We start from the raw sequence: 18752 nt of genomic DNA, 5'->3' as shown, positions 1-18752 counted from the left end.
ATCAAGAAGTGCATTGTAAAGAATGTAGATCCGCAATATTGTTTTATTCTGCCAATGAGCCAAAGAAAATATGAAGTAAAAGGACGAAAATCTTAGTCAAGTTACAGTGACCGAACTCTGTTAACATGATCTGTGCCTGTGTCCACACAGGCCCTGATTGGCAGTCAGTACCTGCAGCAGCCCATCAGATACTTCTGTGGCGGTACCCTGATCTCTCCACACTATGTCCTCACCGCAGCACACTGTCTTCTCGGATACAGGTACAGTAGCCTACCTCTGTATCTCATTTCACTTGTCATGGAAGTAGGTGGGAGCGCCAATCAATCACACGCGTGATGTAGTACTGCTTACTTCTTCCGTCACCTTTATCATTCTTTTTCTGTGTCTGTCCTCCTCTCTTCCTATTTTCTCCCGTCCTTCGAATCACCTTTTATTACTCTTCTTTCCTCCTCGGATGACCCTACGCTAAGTGACAAGACTAATGGTTTCATGTAACCCAGGAAACCATTTACAACACTGGGTTGTAACCATATACCCAAATGACGGGGTGATGTGAAGCCTACTATGGTGCCCCTATTAATTAGGTGGAGAGACGTAAATCTCGACGTCCACCCAGGAACCAAACTTCCACACTCCTCCCCGCGCCTTAGGCTGCGTTCACACCAAGCGATTCGATTCGATTCAATTCATGGAGAATCATATCGATTCATGATTCGTCTTGATGCGACATGTTAATTCCTATAGGAACTGTTCACACCAAGCGAATCAATTCAATTCAAATCATGGCGATTCAAGGCGATTCAGAATCACTGATGCGCGAGGGTCCATTTTTTCATCAGTCACGGCGATTCAGTGGAGTGAGCACCATGCTACCGGACGTCCTGATAAATTTAGTGAGAGAGCGACGTGCTATTTATGATGCTAAAAAGTGGAACAATGATTTTGGTGCATTCACAACGATAAACATATTATGTCTATTTTTTTACTCTATTCAGTCATAAATGAAGGATGTCTTTTTTTACTGTATTCACAGCCATAAATAAAGGATGTCTGTTTTCTTAATATATTCACAACCAGAAACAAAGAATTTATACTTATTTTTACTCTATGCACAACCAGAAATAAAAGATATGTTTTCTTAATGTATTCTGTATTCATAACCAGAAATAAAAGATGTCTTTTATACTGCATGAAACACTACTTCTCCCAACTTTCAGACTTTTTAACAGTTCACTTCTTACCTAAGGTAAATGGCAATCCTTTCTTCAACTCCAACTGCACGTCGGTAATTAGTATTCTGTTTTCTTATGTTGGGTGCAGTCAACTCCACTAGCATTTTAAACTGTTCAGTGGTCATCCTAAAATATCATAAAACTTGTCTGAATTGTTTATCAAATCTGGGAACAAGTGTCCGAAACTCCCAAAATCAGGTCTTTTTGCATTAATTTCATGCACCCATATTCTTCTTGGACGCCTACGCCTACGCCGCCTCAGCCACAGCAACACCTCTATTTCAGCAAGAGCGTCTACGTCCATCCTCGTTCAAGTCAGCCTTTGCACTACTCTCTGTTGATTCTGACAGTTTGATTCTGTCGGTATGAACGGCGCTGATTCAAAATGAATCGAATCAAATGATTCTCCATGAATTGAATCGAATCGAATCGCTTGGTGTGAACGCAGCCCAACCGTGGTGAGGCGGCCTGAAACATGAGAGCATCGGTTCATTGCACGGGACGGCCTAATATTGGCGACTGCTTAATTGCTTTCCTTCGGTTGATGGGCCTGCTCGACTAGACAGATCGAGGTTACACAACAACATAAAAGCAGTGCCATTTGGCATGTTCTTCCAGTGTGGGCATATTAATATTTTCTTATCTGTTAGTTGCCGAAATAGATTTATTGGAGGAAATCAGATAAGGGTATATAGTGGACTAATTATCATTCACGTATGGAAACATATTTTACCAGTACACATTTCCGTAATGTTCTGAGGGTAATGGTTTCAACTGAGCAATTCACGGCACTGAAATCAACACAGAGACAGTGACTGTAGTATTAAGGAACTTAATAATAAAGGAGAACAACGATTATAATAACAATGCAATTATATCTTCCGATTCTTTGTTTCATAAATTAAATCCCCCATCTTGCAGTGAAAACGAAAGATATTGGGTGAAGCTGGGAGAACACGACCGAGAGTACAACGCTTCGGCCGACCTTACCCCAGTCCTCAGAGGCCCCATACCACCTGACCTCGCCTTTGCTGATGATCTTCCTCCCTCAGTCACCACCCCTCTGTCCCCACCACACCCTTCTATATCCCCTACCAGTCCTCCCCCATCCGCATCACAGTCTTTTGTCTCCAGTCAGCCCCCTCGCACCCCTGTCCCCAACCCAGTCATATCAAACCCTGGAGTTGCTTTCCCAGATAGTAGTTTAAGCTTGGGTAAACAATCACACCTTCGATTCCGCCGTGATCTGCTGTTCCCAACGCCTACTGCCAGCGGCGGTGCAGAGTCCATCAGTAGCGGTTCACCCCTCAAGAACAGTGATCCACATTCCCTTACCTTTGAATCAGACCCCTTCATCCGCACCCGAGCCTCCCTTAACCATAACCAACCTCCCCTTAACCGTAATGAGGCCTCCCCTAACCGTAATCAAGAACCCCGGAATGGAGACCCCAGCCCGGTAGAACAGGTGATAGAGGTGGAGCGTGTGCACATCCACCCTGACTACCAGAGGCCATACAACTACCATGACATTGCCCTTGTCAAACTGAAGACGCCGGTGAGTACAGGGAAATGGAAGGTGGCAGAGAGAGAGAGAGAGAGAGAACTAAATACAATATAGAGTAGAGGATCAGAGAGAAGTAGAAGGGAAGAAGAGGTGAGAAAAGAAGTTCGTAAAGATAAGAGGTAAAGAGAGGACAAGAAAGATGTAGGAAGACAGGGAAGTAGGAGGCAGAGGATGATGAGCGAAAAAGGAAGGCCAGTTAGGGCAAAAAAGAGAGCACTAAAGGAAACGTAAAAAGAAAAAGATTGAGATGGCTATTGGAAAGCAGAATCAAGACAGATCTTATGCAGAATTTTAGAGGAAGAATGAGGGAGGAAAATAATGTCACTTAGAGGCAACAAAGGACTCAAGGTTCGGAAAAAAAAAAAAGATGAATTTAAAAACATAAAGGATTTTGACTTGGCAAAGGGAAAGGAAGTAAGTAATCTGTAGCAATATGCTGGGAAGGAAATATAGAAGAGCAGGATTATTCAGACGACAAGTCATGTATTTCACTAACAAGTCGTCAGCCGCTGAATACTTAGTGCTTCTTTCCGCAGGCGACGCTGACGAAGAGAGTGCTTCCCGCCTGCCTGCCACAAGACCATGTGGAGGACTACAGGGGCAGAAGGCTCACCGTGACGGGCTGGGGCTACACTAGTGGTAGGTGGAGGGCAGGGCTGGGCCGGGCAGGGTAGGATAGTGGTTCTGACTGGATATGTATGAACACATTTTTCTTACGGTTGACTTCTTTGGAAAGGATTACAAGCCTTTGGATCTTTCATCCTTCATGAAACAGGATGAGTGTAAAATATGGAAGGAGCAAACACCCACAGACAGTCTTCTTGCAAATCCTTTGTGTGTCTGTTTGTTTGTTTTTTGTTCCGTAGCAAGGCCTTCATGGCACCAGCCACATATTTCCTTGCACTGGTTTACTTTCTCCTTCCATTACTTTCCTGTAACTTTTTTCTTTTTTGTATCTAACTCTGGGCATAGGCTTTACAGCCTGTTCCCAAGGCCCAGTAGTCCTCCTATATCCCTTACACCTCCACGTGTCACCACTTTGGCATTAACACCCTCCGTCCATATTGAATACATGCTAGGGCCGTTTCATACAGGACTGGTGTATTAGTATTAGGGAGGGTTTCACATATTTGCCGGTCTTGTGGTAGGTTAATAAAGTCTGTTTATGAAATTCAAATCAACTGTTCTCTCTCCCAGCCGGGATATATATATATATATATATATATATATATATATATATATATATATATATATATATATATATATATATATATATATATATATATATATATATATATATATATATATATAATCATCATCATCATCATCATCATCCGAACCTCCTTTCCCACCCCCAGGGCAGGGTAGGGAGCAGCATCGTCCAGAAAGCCCAAGTTGCCCAATCCAATGGGCGGCGCTTCCAGTCACTCATCATTCAAGCCCCTGGAATCTGGCTCTTTCTGGTATATATATATATATATATATATATATATATGCTTGCAATGGGTCTGCTCGGCCAGACAGATCGGGGTTACACGACAGCGTAACAATTATTCCAATTGCCATGTTTTTCCAGTGTGGGCATATTTACTTGTTCTTATGTATCATATGCTGGAAAATTGTTTATTGGAGGAAATTAGGTAATGGTAGTGTGGTGTGTGTGTGTGTGTGTGTGTGTGTGTGTGTGTGTGTGTGTGTGTGTGTGTGTTTGCAAAAGAATATGGTCTGCTGTCAAAAAGGATACGAGTTTGATCCCAGGCTGGGCAAGGAATTTTGTTAGAACATCTTACTGATCTTCCGCAAGACCCACCTACATGAACACCCAATAATCCCAGCACACCACTCCTTAGTGAGACAGTCCTAGCATGTATTTACTGTGGATGGTGGGTATTACCACCATAATTGTGACTTGTGGAGGTGTATGGTGCGTATGATGACTTCTTGGCCTCCAGGAACAGACACATAAAAGGGCATATCAAAATATTGATTTATATTATTTTCCTCTACTCTACACTCTTCAAAATCTTACTCCTCCTACATCACACGCTCACGACTCCCCTACGTACCATACTCATCTCACGCACTTTGTCTCCCACAGGACTACGTGAGATGTCTCGAACCCTGCAGAAGGTGAAGGTGCCCGTGGTGGACCCGCTACAGTGCACTCAGGCCATCAGATACGCCTTGAACGCACCGTGGGGCCTCAAGGAGGACATGATATGTGCGGGGGAGAAGGACAAGGACTCCTGTCAAGTAAGTGAAACGTGCTGGAGAAGTCTTCCCTGTGAGCAGATTAATCCTTTTATGGTCGTGCGATGTGGTGTGGTGAGGATCTGTCCCTTCTCCCCTTTGGGTCCAAGATGCAAATGAATGTGTTTGAATGGATGAGTAAATGAGGAGTGTGTCGTCCTGTTCGGCTACCTCCCTTTCCTTGGGGGAAGCAGCCTAGGTATATAGATAGATAGTTATAGGAACCTGAATGTAAATTGAAAGTAATGGCCTCAAAAGCTGGGATTTGAAAGGTGAAAAGCCATTTCAGTGGGTAGGTTCAGAGGGATGATGTAATCTGAATATGTAGACATCTGTGAATGGAAGTGCGGTCTGATTGTCGCTATAACAGGTAAGGATGTCGGAAAACTGGAACACGTTGTCTAAAAAAAATTACGTTAAATATCCGTGGCAGGAACGTAGGGAATGGAAGTAAGTATTGTACTGATTATGTTTGTAAGTCCCAGAGTATATATACTGTATACACACACACACACACACACACACATATATATATATATATATATATATATATATATATATATATATATATATATATATATATATATATATATGTGTGTGTGTGTGTCTGTGTGTGTGTCTGTGTGTGTACACACGTATCACACGTATATACTGTATATATATATATATATATATATATATATATATATTTATTTATTTATTTATTTATTTATATATATATATATATATATATATATATATATATATATATATATATATATATATGTATACATATATATATATATATTTATATATATATATATATATATATATATATATATATATATATGTGTGTGTGTGTGTGTGTGTGTGTGTGTGTGTGTGTGTGTGTGTGTGTGTGTGTGTGTGTGTGTGCATATTCTGTGCATAGAATATCATCATCATCATCAGCCGTTTGAGTATCCACTGCAGGACCTGCCTTTCCCGACCGAAGTCGGGACGATACAGCCAATGTATCTTCACCAAGTGGCTTAGATTGTCTGGTAGAGATTGTATGTAGGATGAGAAGTGCTTGTAAGTGTAATTGTAGTGTTGGAGTGGCTTTGGATGTGTATGTAGTCTGTGAACCAAGTGTAATCGGCCAGCACAGGCCCAACTAGGTGCAAGCATGCTTTATAGTAAGTGACACTGGTTCAACACGGCACCCCTTATGTCCGCCAGTGCAGTACGTGGCCGGGTGAATACTCCCAAAGTTTATTACCCTGGCTGGGCGTGAACCCTGGTTCACCCGTGCACGAAACGCACACAGTGCCTATATATATATATATATATATATATATAATCATTATCAAAATCATCAGCCATTTTAAGTTCTCTTCTGAACAAGGCCTCCCCCATCTTTTTCCACAAGTATCTTAACCGAGCCAATTTCTGTCACGCTGTGCCTGCAAATTTCTCTCTCGTCTCTCCACCTCTTGTCTGGTTTTTTACTGCTACGATACGCTAACAGTCACTTAGGGTCCAGTCAGTCAGCCACTTGCTCCATCGGTTATCCGTTATTCTTGCTACATGACCTGGCCACCTCCATTTCTGTTCTTCTGTAACTTCTATAATGTCTTTGACTTTAGTGTTCTCTCACCCAAGTTGATCTTTTCCTGTCTCTTAAAGATATTCCCCACAGAGGCCTTTCCATTCCTCTCTGAGAATGGATTAGTTGATTTTCCAACGATTTGGTCAGCTTCCAGGTCTCACAACCGTACGTTATAGCTTGAATTATACATTCGTCATATACTTTTCGTTTCATACATACTGGCAAGCTAGTTTTCATGATGTCTATGTTTACTGAAAGCTTTCCATCCAATTATATGCATCTTTTTATTTCGCCATCATGGTCTTTCGTTATAGTATTTGCACCAAGTAATTGTGCTCCTCGACTTTTCAAGAATTTCTTCGCTAATTCTGATGACGCCCTTGGGTGTATTTGGGATAAACATTAGTTTTCCTCCGGTTAATCTTTAGTCCTGCTTTGACACTTTCTCTATTTAGGTCATTTAACATTTATTGCAATGTCTCTGCTGTTTCTGAGATTAAGATAATGTCATCTACAAATCTTAAATGGTTTAGGTCTGCTTCTTCTATATTTATTTTTTTTTTCCCAGTCAAGTTTTCTGAAAATACTTTCAGGCATGCCGTAAATAATTATGGTGAAATCGTATCTCCCTGATGCACACCATTCTCAGTCTTAGTTTCTTCCAGGTCAATATGTAATTTAACTGCAGCTGTTCTTTCTTTATATATGTTTTCGAGCAGTATTACAATGTTCTCATTTACTCCTTGTTCCCACAATGAATTATGTGCTCCACTGCGTCGAAAGCCTTTTTGTAAACAACAAAACCTAAACGCAGTGGTTTATTATATTCTGAGGTTTTCTAACTTAGGTGATTATTTGTGTACATGATATATATATATATATATATATATATATATATATATATATATATATATATATATATATATATATATATATATATGTACGTACACACACACACACACACACACACACATCTATCTATCTATCTATACCTATCTATCTCTCTATCTATATCTATCTATCTATCTATATCTATCTCTCTATATATATATATATATATATATATATATATCTATATATATATATATATGTATTGTATATATGTATATATGAGGTGCTACCCAAAAGTTCCAGTAATTTGGAAGGACACAAGTCAAGAGTGAGAGCAGTGGAAATGAGTTATTTAAGAGGAGCCTGTGGAGTCACGTGGAGAGACAGGCTGACGAATGAGGATATAAAGGAGCGTTGTGGTGTGGATGTGGATGTGATAGGAAGCGTTATGAGGAACACACTGAGGTGGTTTGGCCATGTGGAGAGGATGGAGGGTGAAAGACTGACGAAGAGAGTGTATGTGAGTGAGGTGGAGGGGGGAAGAGGGAGGGGGAGGCCGAGGATGAGATGGAGGGATGGGGTGGAGAGGTATATGAGAGAGGGGGGTGTGAGTTGGGAGCAGGGCAGTGAAATGGCGGGGGACAGGGCGACTTGGAGGCGATTTGTTTGTGGCCACCCCAAACGGGATTGAGGCGTCTGGCAATAGATAGATAGATAGATAGACCTCCTAGTTCTCACTGTCGCCTTCGAAGTAGTCCCCTTGGGCATGTATACAGTGGTCCCAGCGTTTTTTACACAAGTCCATGCATCCCTGGAAGGCTTCAGGCGTGTAGGTCTTGAGCACCTCCTGCGATTCTGTCTGGATCTCCTCAGTCGAGTCAAATCGACGCCCTTTCAGTCGTAATTTCAGCTTGGGAAACACGAAGAAGTCACAGGGGGTAAGGTCAGGTGAATAGGGTGGACTGGGGAATGACTACTGTGTTAGTGGAAGCCAGGAACTGCTGGACAACAATTGATGTGTGGGCAGGGGCGTTGTCATGATGCAGGAACCAGTCCTTGTTCTTCTACTGTTCTGAACGATAATGGCGGATGTTCTCCCTCAGACGCTGCAAATCTTCACAGTAAAAGTTTCTGCTGACAGATTGACCAGGTGGGACGAATTCCTTGTGAACAATCCCTTGGATATCGAAGAAAATTATCAATATTGACTTGACATTACTGCGAACTTGACGTGCTTTTATCGGCCTTGGTGAACTGGGAGACTTCCATTGCGATGACTGGTGCTTTGTCACCAGGCCATAACCATAAACCCATGATTCATCACCAGTTATGACCTTGGAGATGAAGGTGGCATCATCTCTGACCTGATTCTTGAGCTGCCTGCAAGCTGCATTGCGATGTGCCTTCTGCTCGTCACTCAGCAGTCTTGGCACAAATTTTGCAGCGATGCGTCTCATGCCCAACACGTCCGACAAAATGCGTTACACGCTCCCGTACGACAGTCCAACGATGTCACAAACATCATGGATAGTTCGTCTACGATCTGCAAGGATAGCCTGACTAACATTTCCGACATTTTCTGGTGTTGTTGCCATTGATGGTCGTCCAGAATGGTCATCTTCTTCGACGGAACTTTGTTCTTCCTTGAACCTCTTGTACCAGAAGAATGTTCGGCTTTGGGACATGGCATTGTCACCAAAGGCTTGCTGAAGCAACTGGTGAGTTTCTGTAGCCGTCTTGTTGATCTTGAAGCAGAACTTGATGTAGGTTCTTTGTTCCGTGAGGACCGCAATTGCAAAACCGCCAGACCACCTACAGACCATATTACAATAGTAAGCATAGCTCAACAACACGTCCGCTCACAGACACGGCCGGGGCCACACTGACGCACAAGGGGTGCTGCTGACTCCTCTTAGTAGCAAAAGGCAAAACTTCAAACGGTTGGCTCCTATTGTTCAAATTACTGGGACTTTTGAGTAGCACCTCGTGTGTGTGTGTATATATATATATATATATATATATATATATATATATATATATATATATATATATACTAGAGAGAGAGAGAGAGAGAGAGAGAAACATTATGTGATGACTTCTCCCAATTATTGAAAAGACCAGATATACTCATGGGAGACTTCAATGCAACAGTTGGCAAATCGAAACATGGAGAAGCATGTATGAGAAATATCGGAGTGGGAGAAAGGAATGACAGGTGAAATGATGGTAAATTTTGCTGAAATGAATAACGGGCATATTGAACACTTTCTTTCACAAAAGAACTGGGAGAAAATGGACCTGGAGAAGTCCAAGTGGAGAAACAAAGAATGAAATCGACTTCATTATAGTAGAAAAGAAAAACACGATCATAAGTGTCACAGTCATCAACAAAGTAAACATAGGAAGTGACCATGAACGGTGGGCTGGACACCTAGCTTCAGTTACAGATGTGAAAAAAGATGATGTTTAAAAATAAAAAGATATGACTAATAAAGGTAAACTAAAACCCAGCCTTTCAGTTAGAAATAACAAATAGATTTCAGGCTCTAAGTTATGCTGAGTGTGACACTGGTAAGTTGAATGACAGACTAGCAAAAGTGCTACGAGTTAGCGGAGGTAGTACAGAAAGCTAATACAACCAAAGCCAACAAGTATTCAAAAATGACCCTCGAGCTCATGAAAAGAAGGAAGATGAAATAAAAACAAAGAAAGATGAAACAGAACGAGTGGAATTAATTAAGCTTATCAACATGAGACAAAGAGAAGAAAAAAGAAAGAGAAACATGGATCATATCAAAGAAACCATCAAAAAGGAAAACGTCTGAAACAGGTCCGAAGTAAAATGGCACTAGGAAAGGAACAAATTACATCACTGAAAGACAATAACGGTGAAGTCATTAAATGCAGAGATAGGATGGTGCAGAGAGTTGAAGAATTTTACAAATAACTGTATGCATGAAAGACAATACTACCAATAGCTAACCTTTCAGTTGACACAAGTTGCGGTAACACCAGACGAAGTAAACATTTCGCTTAAAAGTATGAAGAGGGAAGGCCCCAGGAGAAGTAGGAATAGTAGCAGATTTACTGCTGGATGCAGGAGAAGAAAACAGGCTCGCCCACTTATTTTACTCAGTGGTAGATGGGGGTACTCAGGTGGTATGTGGGGGCGCTTATCATCCACTCACTCGATGTAGTGCTGCTCTTGGATGTCTGTCCTTTCCTTTCTTCCTTCCTTCCTTCTTTTGTCTTTCTTTCCTTCATTGTTTCCTCTTCCTTCTACCTACGGGTGGCTTTACACTCCCCCTTCTGTTATTCTTTCTTTCATTCTTTCCCCATCCTACTGCCTGTGCGTGACTCTACACTGAGTGACAAGCCAAATTGTTTCCTGCACACCAGGAAACCATTAGTAAATTTTACTGTGCTGGGTGGTAACCATATAACCAAATTATGGCGCCTGGTGGTTTAGTGAGTAATTATGGCGCTCCAATCGGATTGATTCTGTGTAGGTTTACTGTATATCCAAAGGGTGGTTGGGGTTTATTGCTCACGTAATGCCACTCAGGGATGAGTGAGGCTGGTCACTCTCATCTTAAATGTCAGGACCAACTTGCCTAGCCCCGGGCTCCTACGCTCCTCGTGGGGCGACACAGGATTATATGATGAATGAATGAATGATGAGAAAGAAAATTCCCAAAACATGGTGTAACGCAATAGTTATTTTGCTTGACAAAAAAAGCTACTCAACAGATCTTAGCAACTATCGACCTAGTAGCTTATTACCAGTTATTTACAAACTCTTCGCTAAAGTCCTTAGGAACAGAATGATAACAAATCTGGGAGAAAACCAACCTCGTGAACTGGCAGGATTCCAAAGCGGGTATTCGACTACGGATCATCTACGCAATGAATCAGCTAAATTGGAAAACTACAGAATATAATAAACCACTGTGGTTAGGTTTTTTTGACTGTGAAAAAGCTTTCGAGTCAGTGGTGCACATAGCAATTCATTGCAGGAACAAGCAGTAAATAAGAACATTGTAAAACTGCTTGAAAACATATATACGGAGGGAACTGTTGCAGTAAATTACATAAGACTCGAAAAAAAAAATGACTAAGAAGGGCGTGCATCAGGGAGATACTATTTCACCAAAATTATTTACGGCATGCCTGAAAGTATTTTCAGAAAGCTAGACTGGGAAAATAAAGGTGTAAACATTGGTGGAGAAAACCTAAACCATTTAAAATATGCAGATGACATTGCCCTAATCTCTGAAACAACAGAAACATTACAAGAAATGTTAAGTGACCTAAACAGAGAAAGTCTCAAAGTAGGGCTAAAGATGAACCGGAGTAAGAGTAAAGTTTAATTCAAATATATACATCAAAGAGCGTCATCAAAATAAACGAATAATTCTTGAAGAAATCGAGGAGTATAGTTATTACTTGGGGCAAATACTAAAACTAACGAAAAACCATGATGGCGAAATAAACAGACGCATTACAATTAGATGGAAAGCTTTCGGTAAACATAGAGAAATCATGAAAAGTAGCTTGCAAATATTTATGAAACAAAAACTTTATAACGAATGTATAATCCCAGCTATGACGTACGGTTGTGAGACTTGGAAACTTACTTGAAATGTTTTTTTTAAGACTTTTCTCACTTTTCTGTATAAGTATTTTTTAGCACTCCATATGAAAGTTTGTGATGGTTGTTCTGTCTCTGCAAATATCTTTACATATTTCAACGTAAGTCTCTTCTACACTTTGACCTCGAAATTGCTCACATTACCGTAGCTGTTTCAGCTGAATTAGATGCTTCCTTCTAGTCAACAAATGCCACACACAAAGTGTATTAATTTGAATATTGTGTGTTGTCGAAAAACCACTACGAACCCCCTCCTGTTCTTCTGACTGGTTTTCGTGTATAGTGGGACTAATTCGATTGTTAGGACTTGATGAACAGTTTATCCACAACAGGGAGGAACCTAGCTGGACGGAGTTCTTTAGGTCTTTGATGTTACCATTTTTTGTGAAGCAGAATAACAGATGCATTTTCCAGTATCTGGGTATTGCTTTGACTTCGTGCACTTCGTATATAGCACTGCAACTTTATTTAATGCAAAGTCACCTGCAACCTTAATGAGGTCAGTGGTGAGCCGGCTATCACCTCTTGCCTTACCTCTGTTCATTCCTCTCGAAGTTACTTTATCTGATGTTCTGCATCCTGAACTAACTCTTCCACCACGATTATATATATATATATATATATATATATATATATATATATATATATATATCATCAGGCGGCCTATCCCTACCGAAGCAGGGACGATACAGCCAATGCATCTCTACCCAGCGGCTTAGGCTGTCTGATAGAGACTGTATGTAGGGTGAGAAGTGCTTGTGAGTGTGATTGTAGTGTTGTAATGGCTTTGGGTGTATGTGTAGTTTGTGAACCAAGTGTAATCGGCCCGCCCTAAGCCGATTGGGTGCAAGTAAACTAGTATGCGACACTGGTTCAACCACAGCACCCCTTATGTCCGCCAAAGTAGGAAGTGGCTCGGTGAACGCTTCCCAAAGTTTTTACAACTCTGGCGGGAGGCAAACCTTTGTCAAACCTCTGCTTGATCTTTAGGCTTCCTCCAGTCCTTAAAGTTTCTTCACTTCTTTTCGTGTTAAATTTCCTAATATCCTCGTTTTCTTCTTGTTGACAGTTTTCGTTAATTCATCTGCTTCCTTTTGATCTCTTTCCTTATTAAAATCATTTTCCTTTTCTTTAGAAGTTCTTTGTACTCTAAGATTTTGTTGTTATTGTTTTGGGGTTTGCTAACTCCTGGCTCTAGAGTTGCTTCGTTTACTATTCTCGTGAAGTTTTCATTCTTTGCCGTATCAGTTTTACTTCATCCATCAAATGCGAGCATTTATTCTGGTTTAGCAAACTATTTTCTTCTCCCTTCTCTCTCATGGCTACAAGGCAAGGCTGTTTCCTTCCGCTTAACCTCTCCCTCTCTCTTTTAAGATCTAGTATTGTTCAACTTCCCACTGTTGTATGGTGGCTTCCTACATTTACTCTGTTCGGTGCTGCTGCTTTTCTTACAGCAACAGCATGCGATTTGTCACTGAGGAAGAAATCTGTCTTAAGTTTTGTTTCACTCTTTTATTCATATCCACTTCCTATTCTGTTCCTTTTGAAAGAAGGTATGCATCATCCTGACTGCTTATCTCAGCAAACACCACGTGCAAGCCGCCTTTTACATTCCGATATCCATTCCAAATTGCCCTGTTGCAATCTCACCTACCATTTTCTAGCCTACTTTTAAATTAATGTCTATCATGACGAGTATTTACTGGGTTTTGTGTTTATTCATTGCATCCCGTACGTATTCATAACATTTTTCATCTTATCGTCATCAGCTGATGCTGTCGCACAGACCTGGTTTATTGATATTGCATTTTTTGTTCATTCTTATTATTAGATTTTCTCCTCTGCCTTTTGTACTAAAAATCGTTCAGTATTGCCGGTGAAGCATTTGTTGACCAGTTTTCCTACACCACGTGCCTTCTTTTCTTGTTTGCCTCTGTAACACAGCATGTGACCATCAAAGAAATCTGTGAATGCTTCACTTGGCATTCTGACCTCACCGTTACCCATGATTTGCTAATTTACATCTCTCGTTTATTCAGTAGCAAAGATTTGGACGTTGTGACCCCTAAGATTCTATATCCAAAGACGGTTATCCTCAGAGATTCCTAGCACCCCTTGCCATGCAGCAGGTCTGAACCCCACCACGGTGAGCTTCTCCGTTGCTGCTGGGCACTGGAGGCCATGGTGAGGTAGACCTGGTCATAGTGATTTACAAAGGAGGTATGAACTAATACCCCTCAGACCTGGCTCATGCAATTACTGCTGATGGAACACGATTCTTCTGATCCCTTACAGTGAACCGGCTTAGTATGATTGCACCAAACTAGTATAGTTCCATTGATCACTTGGATGCGGAAGTTTCTTTGCCACGGTAGGGCAATGTTTCTTCGATGTGTTATTTAGATACCAGTATTATTAACCTGCATCATTTAAAACCACTGAATGCACCAAATACACCTGAGAATGAAAATTAAGTAACGAACATCATTTTTTGTGATAAATCTAAGTTAGCAATGTTGCTTAAGTTAAAAGTGTACACCCTTCCCCTCTTAACGAAATGCCTGCCTACACGCTTGCTGAAGAGTGTTTATTTGAGATGGTGTGGTATGATTGTATTGTTGTCTGTAAAAGAGAATTCGTCCCTGTTACGGGAGCGAGAAGGACCTACTTTATCAGTCTGGGAGTAAAAAACAAATTTAAATATTTCAGATTATTGCCACAGATTGCATTTTGGACCTGGAACTACTATTTTTTGTATTCCTTTATATATTTGGTAAACTGGGATGGATTTAGAAATTATCTTGCTCACATTCCATGGCAGTCTTTCTTCTCTAGTGATCCCAATTCTACCCAGTCCCACATTTGCGAGTTAATACTAGCTGGTATGGATTTATTCATACCAAGTCAACAGTTCACTAAAAGATCGAACTCTCCAAAATGGTTTGATGGCAACTGTGCCAGAGTAACAGCCCAAAAATCATTAGCATATAACTCTTACTTAAAATCAAAAACATCTGAATCACTCTCCCAATTTAAAATTGCTAGAAATCATGCAAAAGCTGTATTAAATCTATCTAAATCAAACTTTCTTCAAAAGCAAGCATCAAAACTATTTAACAACCCTAATGACAATAGAATATTCTGGTCAACTCTTAATTCTTTCAATAATAACTTAACAAGTCATCTTCCATTCCCCCACTAAAATCTTCAGATGGCGACATTACAAATGACCCGCGTGGGAAAGCAGATATCTTTGCCAGTACATTTGCCAGAAACTCTACCATAGACGATACCAGCAAGAATGTCCCAGTACTAGAACTTGACTCCCTCGAAATTGCCCCACTTAAAATGCAGACAAGATACGTAAAATAAATCCTAGACAATTTACCCACCAACAAAGCTCCAGGCCCAGATGGAATTCCGCCAATTGTTTTGAAAAAGTGTTCCCCTGAACTTGCCTCTGTTCTAGCTAAATTATTCAGACTATGCATACTTACTTCTTCATTCCCAAATTCATGGAAAGAAGCCAATATTCACCCAATTCCGAAGAAAGGAAGTTCCTCTGACCCCTCTGATTACAGACCAATAGCTGTCACATCTTCTCTTGGTAAGGTATTTGAAACTTTAATTAATAAGCACATTGTTAAACATCTTGAATCCAACAACTTAATTAGTGATAGACAACATGGTTTCCGCCACGAAAGATCCACCATTGACATACTCAATCTCCTAACTCATACCATTCATCAATCAATTGATCTACATGGAGAAACTCTTGCAGTAGCTCTTGGTATTTCTAAAGCTTTCGACAGAGTATGGCACCGTTCCCTACTGTCCAAACTCCCTTGCTATGGAATAACATCTTTTGTTCCTTTGATTTCTTCATATCTTAGCGACAGGAAAATAAAAGTTGATGATGTATATTCCAGTTTCCATTCAATTAACGCCGGCATACCACAGGGATCAGTTCTGGCGCCAACCCTATTCCTGGTTCATATTAATGATCTCTTATCTGTCACCCACAATCCCATTCACTCATATGCAGATGAATCAACACTACATAGTTCATTCACACTCAGGCACCCATTTACAAAGTCCAATATCTCTACCTCTCAACTCAGTACAGCCATCTCCATAAATCAAGATCTATCTGCGATCAGTGAATGGGGACAAAACAACCTTGTCTCCTTTAATGCTAGTAAAACTAAATATATACAGTTTACTAATAGACAGATACTGCCAGATTCGTATAATACCTTCAGTGCCACTAATATTCCCATCTCCAAAAGTATTGAAATTCTTGGCATCTCACTTAACAGTGCCCTCAGCTGGACCTCTCATGTCAGATCACTTGCTAAAACCGCCTCAAAGAAACTTGGATTATTGTACAGAGTCCGTAACTTCTTCGCTGATGTGCAGTTAGCTATAATTTATAAGAGTCATGTGCGCTCTCAGCTTGAATATGCTCACCCTTGTGGAATGGATGTGGAGAGGTTGCATTAAAACAACTAGACAAAATTCAGAACAAGGCTGTTAGAATCATTAACAACCCTGCCATTACAAATAAACTACCTCCCCTACAAGTAAGAAGGAATGTTGCCTCCCTTGCATCATTTTACAGATATTTTTATGGCAAATGCTCAGACGAAGTTGCGTCCATGGTGCTACCTCTCCATGCCTTCCCTCGTGCTACACGGGCATCTGGTAGCGCTCATGACTGGAATGTCACTCAGCCATATTGCAGAACTTCTGCCTATCAGAATTCTTTCATTCCCCGAACTGCATCTCTCTGGAACTCGCTTCCCCAGAGTTGTTTCCCTCCAAATTTTAACCCACAGCTGTTCAAGTCTAACTGTTACAGATATTTTATGAACAGAGGACACCAGTAATCTGGTGTATGGATTATTTTTTTTTATTAATTTGTTTTTCCTTCCTCTGTTCTGTTATTTAAAAAAAAAATGAATTGGGAGGCTGCCAGAGATTGAGTAGCGTGGACGCCGCCATTAGATGGCCACACATGCAGGCATGTTGGAGCCTTTATAAACGATACGATACATTTTTTTTTTTTTTTATCTCATACGATACTTTTTTTTTTTTTTTAAATCTCCACGTGCCTTTGCTGATGGTTTATGCTGTTTCTACTCCCCCGAAATTCTCCTTCACTGTCATTCCGTTATCTATGTACGGTCCCGTTATTAACTGATGGCACAAAATCCACTGAAAATCGTGGACTTTGTTACACCACTTCCTTATGTGATTATACAGTATTTAGGATATAATGCCATGTGCTTGCATTATGTGTATGTATAGTGTCCTCAATTTTCATATTTTTATTCCCCATTATCATGCACTTGTATGTTTATCTTGTATTTACAAATGAATCACCTTCTTTTATATGCTTCTTCTCAGGGTGACAGCGGTGGGCCTATCTCCCATCAGGTGCCCCAGAACGGCGTCACCTGCGAACACACGGTGGTGGGGGTGGTCAGTTTCGGCATCGGCTCCGGGTACTCCTCCTGCGGCAGGCTTGGTGTTTACATTAGAACGTCGTCTTACCTCGATTGGCTCACTGGATACATCGCGCCGGGGAGAACAGATAACACTGTCGTCAGTTTTAACAGAAATGCCAGGATTGCGGACGCTAGAGCTGCAATGCCAACAGCCACAATGACAGCGCCCATCACCGCCACCACATCCAAGAGACCAACTAACGGAACTAGAAGTGCCACAGCCATCCGTAGCACTGCCACACAGGCAGCCAGCAGTACGACCACCACAGCCACCACCACCACTACTGCAACTCCAAGACCGACTACTACTAAAGCACTCAGCCGAGGCATATTTACTGAAGATGTCGTTAATATGATAATGAACAATAATAACCTAAACCAGGAGGATAATGAGTGGGACGGATTACTAGATGATATTTTGAGCAGACTCGGCTAGAACAACGCGAGTTTTAAAGCATATAAATCTCTGGTACAAAATATCAGTAACCGCGGTAGCGATTACTATGTAGAGATGGCGCAGGTTCAAAATGGCCTTCCCTACATAAGGTGTAGGAGTGCAGGCACCAAAACGCCCACTAAGCCCAGCTATAAGCATACGGACTAAGAGGTTCTCGCTATTTTAGTGCAGTTACTCGCAAAGTTCCGTTCACCTTCGTAGGAGCCACAAAGTCGAGTTGAAAAGTTGTTGCTTGCTTTCTTCATTACTCATAACTAGAAAATGAAAAGATTAACATTAGGGTGTTATGAACCAAAACGTTTCCCAACAACCAGGGGTGTTTCGTTTCATACTTTTAGTATCATAGCTACAGTAGGCGCGTTACAGTTCAATAATTTTCGCTATTACTCAAACCTCTTCTCAAAATATGAAAGACTCCAGGGATTCGTATTTCATCACTCCATGTAAGCATGATTTTACTTGTACTGATAGTTGCGGCAGCGATTACCATACAGTGAAAAGTAGTCTTATAGTATTGCCAGTATGTATGCTGTAGCTACCTTCTATAAAAAGATCACAACTAGAAAACAAAACTTCTATTTTCGAATGATTGTTCAGATGAAGTGATGGAAAAAAAGTACAGACTGAGGGAAGTGTGGACCCATGGCCACGTCCTGAATGCCCTACTTCTCAGTCCGCCCCAGTGCA

At 41.0% G+C, this 18752-nt stretch overlaps 1 protein-coding gene across 1 annotated transcript in view; it reads left to right on the top strand.

Moving 5' to 3' along the window:
* LOC145414011 (uncharacterized) overlaps window positions 1-18044 on the top strand; it is a 34288-nt gene extending 16244 nt beyond the window's left edge. Inside the window, exons 4-8 of the mRNA XM_080283579.1 lie at window positions 151-260; window positions 2154-2787; window positions 3333-3435; window positions 4895-5049; window positions 17508-18044. Coding sequence (XP_080139705.1) covers window positions 151-260; window positions 2154-2787; window positions 3333-3435; window positions 4895-5049; window positions 17508-18044 — 1539 coding nt within the window. The remainder of the gene's footprint in view (window positions 1-150; window positions 261-2153; window positions 2788-3332; window positions 3436-4894; window positions 5050-17507) is intronic.
* Window positions 18045-18752: the final 708 nt, after the last annotated feature.

Source organism: Coenobita brevimanus, chromosome 98 (genome assembly GCF_032717465.1).
Source record: "Coenobita brevimanus isolate Jiangsu-jjx chromosome 98, ASM3271746v2, whole genome shotgun sequence".
Classification (NCBI taxonomy): Eukaryota; Metazoa; Arthropoda; class Malacostraca; order Decapoda; family Coenobitidae; genus Coenobita; species Coenobita brevimanus.
The sequence above is the reverse complement of the archived record's forward strand: the minus strand, read 5'-3'. Positions and strand labels throughout refer to the sequence as shown.